Raw genomic sequence first — 10,462 nt, 5'->3', positions numbered from 1 at the left:
TACCCACTGCTGGCAACTTGAGGATGGTGGCACGCTGGGCCTGTGCTGGAGGCATCATAGTACCTGGTCTGCCAATGGTAAAAGTGTGTAGTGAATAAGGTGCATATTGTCGAGAACAAGATCTTACCAGAGGCAGAATATCTCATCCATGTTCCTTCACCAGGCTAGCATGTCTGAGGACCATCAAAGATTCCAAAACACCGTGACACTAAAAAAGAAGTTTCATACCTATCGCCACTACTTTTGTTTCCGAAGACGAAAAACAAATGTGTGATATAAAATATCATAATAGTCACACTAAAAACAGTGTTATTGATTTGTAGGAGGTCTACCATGCAAAGAAACAGGAACACATGCGTGGTAAAAAAGATTTTAAATACTGTTTTTAAAACTCAACGAGAGCAGAGTACAGCTAGTATCTTAAAGTTGTACAAAAGTCAGTTTTGTGCTATTGCCTACAGATGAGTGTCCGGAAAGGTTACAACTTGTTCCTGTCCATTACGTTGAGGACCTCGTCCAAAAGTGAGGGCCCCAAATCAAGCTGCATGGAGAGGAGGGAGCTAGTGAGGTCAGTAAGAGACTCCTCCGACTTACTTTCAGTCTTTGTTAGTTCACAGGCAAGGGGACCATCGTCAAACACGTCCCCCGTTTGCCAATCATATTGTTCGGAAAGACTGGAGGAGTAGCTCACTCCGCCGTTTGTGCAGCAGGAAGTGGGTCCAGTTGACTTCAACGAGCTGTTGTCGCTATACTGTGTCCCATTCTCAAACTGCATGCATTTCTCCTGTAATTTCTCTTCCATGACTGGCTCGCAGCTAAGTCTCGGAAGCTTGGAGGCGCTGAAGGCGTCGTGCTTCGAATGAAACGTCACTTGTGATAGCAGGGGCAGTGTTAGGGCCTGGGAGCCACCGATGGTTGGAAGCGAGATAGCGTTCTTTAGAACCGGAGAGTGTGTTTCGGAGAACATGGCGTCGCAGGTGCTATTAGCTCTGGAAAATTCACCGTGCCCCCCAAAATGACCAACCCTGGAGACACTTTTATTGCCAGGCAACAGTTCATAATTTCCTTGCAAAAATGACATATCCCCAAAAACATCCTGCTGCCCTTCGGATCCAATATGTATGGTATGTCTGAAGTCTCCAAGGGGTGGGCTGATCATGTCTGGGGATAGGATGTCCCTCAGTTTGAATTTTTTACCTTTCTTATTGTTACCCGCCTTTAGATAAATGGGTGTTTTTGCCGGCATCCTTTAGCTTGCGATTCACAGGGCCTTTCACTGAGAAGAAGCCCAAACCCACTTCCGGGCGCACCAATTTTAATCTCCACCAAGTTTCCGGCGACAAATTTCTCACATTGTTGACTTTCACAGCTCGCGCGCACAACTTCCGCGCCTTTCTGTAGATCAGCAACAAATGGAAGCCACTGGAACAGGCCGACTGAGCTCCAGCAACGCGAACCCGTTCAAGGTGAAGTTTACTGCAGCCACAGACGTGGACACGAAGTGGGGTCCTTTCGGCCAGAGCGAGGAACCTGCATGGGGAAACAAAAGCGTTTATCATTAACAAGCTGTTCGTGGTTCACTGGTTTTCTTTTTCAGTAAAACAATTAGCGATTGTACTGACAGTTCCGGCTCACAGATTAGCCTTCTGATGTTGCTTCCCTCCAATAGGCAGCATGAAAGGGTTAATCCTTACTCGAGCTAGATAACCTTCATCTGCCTTCATGGCTCTTTCAAGTCAGGGCGCCTTATTTCTGATTGCTGAACACAGTTTACTCATGTGAAACCGTCCGCTGCCATTGCCGAACTAGTCTGCTTTTTTGCTTTTCAATGGGAGCAACATCTTTTCTGAAAAGAATGCTAAAGTCTGTAGAAATGTTTTAACCCTCTTTCCATACAGTACAAGACTCTGAAGCCCCCGCAGGGCCTTGAATTTGGAGAACTCATGACACAACCGGTAAACGGACGTGCCACGGATTTGGGGGCGATTAGCATGTGGTTCAGTGATAAACTGTGGTAATACCGCATCTGGCACTGCTTAAAACCGGGCAGTATTTTTGTTCACGGTGTCAGTAAGAAATTCCAAATCTGTAAATCGGGGTTACTACACCGATTTTTGTATTATTTCCTTCAATTTCTATTGAACTTAATTGAACTTCCATTTTCTAGGCATATTTTAACATTTCAGCAGGTGAATGGCCCCTGTACTGCTTGTGATGGACTTTCTGGCCCAAAACTCCAGTTTCAGCTGCAAAAGGAAATAATACTACACAATATGTAATTAGGCCCAAATTCTTGTATTTAGCAGAGTGGCGTTGCCCCCCCCCCCGATTCAAGTTTTGCATTTCAGAATGATGGCTAACACAGTAATGGTACTGCAATTTGTTATCCACCTGGTGCAGTTTTATCGCCAGATTCTGAGTTTTCTTCATCAGAAGGAGGAAAACTGCCGGGCTATGGTCTGTGTGTAGGTTTACTACAAATTATCAAACAAAAATATTTCAATTGAAAATGTATCCTGTAAAAATGTACTGGCTTGGCAAACACTTCTGTTGGGTGAAATCCCCAATTTTCACATCTTTAATTTATTTTTATAGTCTCTTAGAATTATACCTTTCCCTTCATAAACCATTATTTAAAAGTATTGATATAAAAAAATACCTCCACTAGAAACTTTCTCCTAACTAGATTTCACTAGAAGGCATGTAAAGTTTAGTTTCTCTACATATCATTCACAGCAGATGTCCTCTCTGATGAGCCCTAGCTATCTGAGTCACACGGGATGAATAACATCTCCAGAATATTTTCTTTTGTATCAGCTCCAATTTTAAATCAAGACAAATTGTGTCTCTCTTGAGTCATTATATTTCCAAAGTTGATATTGTACCACTGAACCCATTTCTAGACTCTAATCAGTTTGTAATATTAACATCAAATCATTCAAACCTGTCTCAGAAATAAAGGGCCAGATGTAGCAAAGTGTTTGCGCCTCGCAAACGGCGCAAATCGCCGTTTGCGAGGCGCAAAAGCCACTTTGCCATTCAGAAATGCATTTTGCGAGTCGGCTCCGACTCGCAAAATGCATTTCCGACTCGCAAATAGGAAGGGGTGTTCCCTTCCTATTTGCGACTCGCAGTGGGATGCAATTCCATTTGCGACCGCGTACGCGGTCGCAAATGGACTCGCAGTTACCATCCACTTCAAGTGGATGGTAACCCACTCGCAAATTGGAAAGGGTCCCCATGGGACCCCTTCCAGTTTGTGACTGGACCCCAAATTATTTTTTCAGGGCAGGGAGTGGTCCAAGGGACCACTCCCTGCCCTGAAAAAAACCCGAAACTAAAGGTTTCGTTTTTTTTGAAGTGCAGCTCGTTTTCCTGTTAGGAAAACGGGCTACACTTAAAAAAAAAAAAAAACTGCTTTATTGAAAAGCAGGTCGCGAAAATGGAGGTCTGCTGACGACAGCAGGCCTCCATGTTAGCGAGTGCCTATACTCGCAATGGGGCCGCAATTTGCGACCCACCTCATGAATATTCATGAGGTGGGTCATTGCGACCCCATTGCGAGTCGCAGTCGGTGTCTGAGACACCGTACTGCATAGCAATTTGCGACTTGCAAATTGCGAGTCGCAGGGACTCGCAATTTGCAAGTCGCAAATTGCCGACTTGCTACATCTGGCCCAAAGTGTTTTACAGAAGTTTAGGTCTTTATGTGAGGATACCTTGGTCAACCAAAGATCATCTGTCTTCTGACTTGACTGTGAATCAAAACAATCCCCCAGACTCTTCTTTAAGTAGCAGACATTTTCTCGCTCTACATCACTCATGACTAAGCATTTCAAACTCAACCATTTTGTTATGTCTCAACTCATGTCTTACTGAATAAGTTCTAACTACCGTTTATGGCGTCCAGCTGAGCATCTTTCCAGAATTTTCTATATAAATAGAATTATATATTGAGGCATAAATGTGCAATTGAAGTTCAGAACATTTCTTTATCATCACATTCTGATAAAATTTCTTGAAAGACTTGGGGAGCTTCAACTCTATCAATAGTGACCACCAATTTACAATATAAACAGTTATATACACAGGTTACAAATGGGTGTCAGAAGCATGCCTTATACCTCAGGACTCCATGAGGGGAAAGAAAGAGGAAATGGAGGTTGTGTGGTCGATCCAGTTCCTTTAGCATTCTTGAGCTTGGAGTATTAAATCAGGGCCTCAAATTTGGGAAAGCCATGATTTACCCCTTGCTATATGGACATTCTAACAGCAAGTGTGTTTTTACGGTCGTATAACTGACACTCTGTTGCATCAACAGATTGCCCTGAAGTTCATAAATCCTAGAAATGTCACATTGGAGCAAGAGCATGGGATGCATACATATTGTATCATATCTATAAATTAGCCCTGAAATCAATATATTGTCAGTACTAAAGAGTTATAAGCCGCTGGTTAGGCCGACAACTCCTCTTGTTTTTAAAACGCTCATGCACACAACCAAATTATGGAGGACTCCTTCACAACTAACTAATTCTTCAGTTTTGATTTTTGTACAGTGAAACTATTCTCTTAAGTTTCAGCAAGACACGCAGGACACAAACTATAGTGACAGAAGCAGCAAAAACCGTCACCACACAAAAGAACTGAATGGGACAGTTGTTTCAGCTAGTGGGGAAAAAACCAGAGAGACTTGTAACATGGCTGATGTTTTGAACAGTGCAGCGGGCATATGGGCAAGGAAGCGCATGTGTCACAAGCCAGAAAGAGAGATTGTGGGGGGCAAGAATGGAAGGGTACAAGGGGCATAGGCAATGAGGCACAGAGGTGTAAATGCACAGGTAGTGTCTATGTAAAGGAAAGCACAGCAGCAAGGACACAGGGGAATATGACACAGGGAGTTGTGAGCAGGAACGCAATTACATTTCCAAACGTTTTAGCTTAAAAATACTTTGCAAATTTAATGGATTAACAAAAAGAAAGGTTATTTAGTACATCTATGCAGATGTTATCCCTAACACTAAAGGGCCTCATTACGAGGATGGTGGTCCAAGGACCGCCAGCCTGGGGGTGACGGTCGGACTGCAGCAGCTGTGGCGGTCTGACCTCCACATTATGACCCTGGCAGTCGGACTGCCACGGGACCGATGTCCCCGCCGAAAACTTGGTTCCCGACAATGGTCCGAGTTGTACTCAGCTAGGGCAGAGCTGAGTTCAGCGCCGCCTGGCTGATTACAACTACTTACCACCAGCCTTTCCCTGGCGGTCTGACCAACATGGAAAGGCTGATTGAGAGCCAGTGCTGAGGCCACAGGGGGGCCTCTGCACTGCCCATAGGATGGGCAGTGCAGGCCCCCCTGCCCAGCACCATTGGAATAAGCACTGTCTGCTTTGCAGACTGCATTTTGAGGGTGCTGGGGGGCCCCTCTGTGCGACGGCATAGGCTCTGGCTCCATGAGGAACCGAGACCAATGCTGCACCACAGTTTCCACTAGGCTGACCAGCAGAAAACTTGGTTTTAGCCGGTCAGCCTAGTAGAAACCTTTTAATGGGGCTGGAGGGGAGACCGCAAATATAACAAAGGCTCATCAGCGTTGTCGTAATGGACATCCTTTCAACCATCCTTCTCAATGCCCATGGTATGGGCAGTGCAGGGACCCCCCTTGCCCAGCACAGTCGGAATATGCACTGTCTACTTTGCAGACAGTGCACATTTCGAGGGTGCTTGGGGCGCCCCCTATGCAATGCATCGGCTCCGTCTCCATGTGCAGCCAAGACCAATGCTTCTGCATAGTTTCCACTTGGCTGACCAGAAGAAACCTTGGTTTACCCCAATCAGCCTAGTGAAAACCTTGTGCTGGGGCTGGTGGAGAGACCGCAAACATAACAAAGGCTCAATAGCGTGGATGTAATGGACACCCCTTCGAATATCCTTCTCAAGCTTCCCTGCATCACTCCAGTGAAGAGTGTAAAGAGTCTCTATTGGTTGTTGAATGCTGGCCATGCATGTAGCAAGACAAGCATGTCTTAAAGGAAACCGCAAGTTCTAATGCGCCTCTAAAATAATGTCAGCAGAATCTTCCATGCACATCTCAAAGTCAGGGATGTCCAATTCAAGTCCAGCAAGAATGGCAACATGATAGGGTTTCTACAAAATAATCACTGCCTGTGTGTATGGTTTCTATTTAGAAATATTATATGAACATTTATCTTAAGTGGATATCCTAAGCATATGGCATGCAACTGGTTATCTCTGATCTACTGTGGACAACAAAGTTCTAAATGGGAAAGCAGCTGTATCAACCTTAAGCTCTCTGGGCCCAATGGTAAGCAGTCGGGTCAAAGAAAAATGGAGCAAAGTCAACTGCCTTGCACAACAGGCAGAAATCCTAAGGAGACGCCATCAGTGGCTACCTGTCTAGTCCTCAGCCTGAGATTTTATGAGGACAAGCTCAGGATCCCCAAACACAGGGTGACAGTCACAAAAATGTAGACATTTAAGACTATGGTGGACGTCTGTCTTTGTTTAGCACAAAATGACAGACTATGAGACACTCAGGCTGACAAGGGAAGAAACCGAATATAGCAGTCGATCAAAACATCTTTCTACCCCACGCATCATCCACCAGCCAGACTGCTATGAAAAAAGGAATCCGTCAAACAAATTGTCTGACAGTCTGTCAACAAACAAATGCTTCTAAAAAGAGATGCGCATTTTTTTTCCCTTCTGACTGTCGCGCTACTGGAAGCGTTTCATATTAAGCAGACTGTCTGTGCCAAAAAACAATTCATACTGAAAATCAGTAAAGCTAAAATTATCGATAGTTGAGAAACCTCCTCTGTAGGGGCACATGAGGGCAGAACCGGGAAAAAGAGCAGAAGAACTATTAAAGAGAACCTTTTTTTGGGAAGCACTTGAGTAAGACTGGAATAGTTACATAATACAATGTCATCTCCATATCCAGCATTCTCAATTTTGCCAGAGGTGTACATAATGCTAATATTATTGTTGGTTTATTAAACGACTGAGTGAATAAACCTCTTGTGCAATGCACCACACCATGGGTGTGCACCCTAAATACCAACCCCAGAATATTGATGGGACACAATAATGAAGACAAAATATCGTAAAAAATACCAACATTACGGTAAGTCAAGATTTTCTATACCTAACTCCACACATACAGCATGATATCTATGCTGTACATATATCTTCAAGGTATGCAGATGTGGAGCTAGGAATAGTCAATCTATGCTTCCATATTTGCACTTACATTTCATTACTCTGTCCCTCAATCATCTACCCTTGTATTCTTGTACCAGAGTATTCTGGAGGTCGATATTCATTAGTACAATCTACACCATGAAGTCTCTATTATGCACCAATGAGACCCCTACTGGAAACTGGAGCTACCACTGGTACTGTGCATCAATTAAACCAGCTACCTTGGAAATAGATTGGGTTCTTGCTTTGTGGCGATCCTAAATTTAGAAGATACGAGAAGTAAGAAATTTGGAGATAAATTAATTTGCTTATGGCTGCACACTTATTAAATGTTACAGGTGATGTCTTCTGCGGGCTCCCTCCTAATATCCTAATCCAGATAAAAAAACAATGGCGCACAAGTTATCTTCAGCTTGTGATGCTCACAGAATATGGGGGGTGCATGGAAGCACTGTACTGGCTGCTTTTCAGACAAACATCACGTGTGAAAACAGGTGGATGGTACTGGTGACAAACAAATTAATTCTTCAGATTACATAGTTGACAGCAAAGGTAAAACACTCGGCAACCGTGAGGACCTTTCTCTTCCTAGTAATTAACATTGAGGTGTCCACAAATATTTTTCTAAAATGAAGAAACTCCTAGTTCTATGTAAATCACATCTGGGTAGCTCTCACGAATGCGGTTAGTAACCCAGTCTTTTCAGAGGGTCCACATAAATTGCATCTGAGTAGAGCTCACAATCCATGCCAGGAACTGAAAGATTTGTGACCCGTGGGAACTGCATAATTTACAGTTGGGTGGGACTCACAAATACTTTTCATAACCATCCGACCATCCAAAATCCATGTTCACCGCATTGGGATGACGCTCAGAAACACTTTCCCAACGAACTGAGTCATTCTCTCTATTGCATGTCAACAAATCTGGGGAGCCTGATATGCTACTGTAGGAACCCGCATAACTCTCCGGGTTTCTTTTAAGTGGATTATGGGTGCAATCTGGATAGCCCTCACACGTTTTTAGGAACCCAGCAATTTCTATTTTGCATTAAAATTTAATTTCATTGAACCTCACTAACTATCCTCCACAGTGGCTGAAAAAATCCCTGCTCATAAACAGATACCCAGGTCCTTTAAAACTCTATAAGTTCCAACAGAGTGGAGCTTGCCAAACACAGACCTCATTCCCATAATCGAGCAGCCATCACCGTCCCTTAATTTACATATAACCAAATGTTACAAATACCTTCCAAGGACGAAGTACTCTCTGGGCTACCTGTAATCCACGTCTACCTGTCCCATATTCTAAATAGGGCCACAGTCCCTTGCACATAACACTGTTGGGGGAGGGGCTTCTCGTACGCAACTCTTCTTTCACAGCCTGCTCTCCCAGGATCGGAAGCCTAGATAAATACTCAATAACATAAATTCGATAACCCACCCTAATCATTGAAATGCATGATTAAAATTTAATGAACTCTTTGATCAAAATAATAACCCAACAGAAATTATATAACAAGGCAATTGATATCTTAATTGTGATATACTGCTCACTATATACTGTTTTTATTTAAGAGCAAAATCATCAAATGCAGTATCTTATTCGTCAAAATGAAGACCTCTATCATTATTGCTAGTACCACACGTATCACCTTTCTTACAGCTTCAGACTGGCCAATAAGGCAATCAGGTGGTGCCCAATGGGGCTGGTCTGACAGGTCAGTGTGTGGGTCAGTTATGTAGCAGCTGTGAGACGGTTTTATGGTCAAGTGGGTCCATTTTTACTGTTGGTTTTCCTGGTATCACCACTTTTTTAGCCATCTGCTTCACTAATAGGGGCCACTTTCATTTTGGTGCCCGGGCTGTTTTTTTGCCCCAGGCTGACCTTGTCTTCCAGTAGCCAATGCTCATTGTAAACAGATAAAAGCTATGTAAACGTCATCTTTTTAAAGCCCTCATCAAAGAATCTAGCACCCATTACGTCTTAATAAAATACACATTAGAAGCACATACATGCCGTAGAGATAGGATGGGTGTCACTCTGCCTACAATAACACTAATCACCAAGAAGCAACACACAAAAAAACAGAGTAGACAAAACAGACAAGAACCATTCAACAAGGCATAGATATGTCATACACATGTTCATCAGTGTGCTCACAATAGCACTAAACAATAGGAAACAAAACACCCAACAACACACATTAGACTTAACAATGCACATACCTCAAATTCAACAAAAAAATGCCATATAATAGGGTATCACGGTGCTGAAAACACCATGTATCCTCCCAAATCCGTACTCATCAACAAGCAACACAACACATTAGACAGAGCTCCTAACATCCACCCAACAGAGTGGAGGTAATACAGGTAAATAAGGAGACAAATGCCATTCCTCCAGTAATCACACTCACACAACTACAAGCTGGGCAATATAAAGGCCAAAAAACCCAGACACGCTCAACCATTTTGGTAAGATCTTTGGTCGTAGGTATCAAACTCTACTATCCATTAACTAGCCATGGGCGAAGGCATATTAAGTGTAGACAGCAAAAGAATCACAACTACGCAACTGGTGATACATTTTCAGACTCAGGTCTGTGGTGGTATCTTCATAACTATAAATGCTGTGATGTCATTCTAAAAGCAGAACACGTTATGCAAGTATGACAAACACAACAACATTCGCTACAAGGGTTGCAATAGCACTTTCTAGTGGACATACTGTGAACTAACTACTTATATATGCTCGAGGCTCGTCACATCTCATTTTCTACGAAGCATTTGGACTGTCAGTATTTTCTGGTGAGCCACCCACATATGTATTCACAGTTTCATACCTGCAACACCCCCACCCCCATCCCAACCCGTCCACATTCCCTTCATGTCAAATACAAGGGGCCCCATAACATGTATGACACCTTTTAGCCTGTTTTGGCGTTTCAGCCAAGCGCATTGTAATTTCTGGTCCCCGGGACTTGGGCATCTACAATTGTATGTTTAAAAGCGGAGCTACCAGTGTTCTGGATGTGAAGTTCTGCAAAGCAGGACTGGCTGAAACTGCCACACATGACTCGGAGCCACTAGACTGCTACGCGGTTATCACCAAAATCAAATAACACTTCTGCAGCGTTTATTGATAAATATGGTATCCCCTTCTTAAACATGCTATTATAATTCCACTAATTGACAAGATGTTCTTTATTTTTTTAGAAACCCAGTGAGATTTTTG

At 43.3% G+C, this 10,462-nt stretch overlaps 1 protein-coding gene across 1 annotated transcript; it reads right to left on the bottom strand.

Annotated features, from left to right (window-relative positions):
- Positions 1 to 327: 327 nt before the first annotated feature.
- Positions 328 to 1,396, bottom strand: LOC138296179 (cdc42 effector protein 3-like). The gene has a single exon (XM_069235074.1). It carries the CDS (start codon positions 1,244 to 1,246, stop codon positions 479 to 481), a length of 768 nt encoding a protein of 255 aa, XP_069091175.1. The 5' UTR covers positions 1,247 to 1,396; the 3' UTR covers positions 328 to 478.
- Positions 1,397 to 10,462: the final 9,066 nt, after the last annotated feature.

Source organism: Pleurodeles waltl, chromosome 5 (genome assembly GCF_031143425.1).
Source record: "Pleurodeles waltl isolate 20211129_DDA chromosome 5, aPleWal1.hap1.20221129, whole genome shotgun sequence".
Classification (NCBI taxonomy): Eukaryota; Metazoa; Chordata; class Amphibia; order Caudata; family Salamandridae; genus Pleurodeles; species Pleurodeles waltl.
Note: the sequence above shows the minus strand (reverse complement) of the source record. Positions and strands in the feature narration are given on the sequence as shown.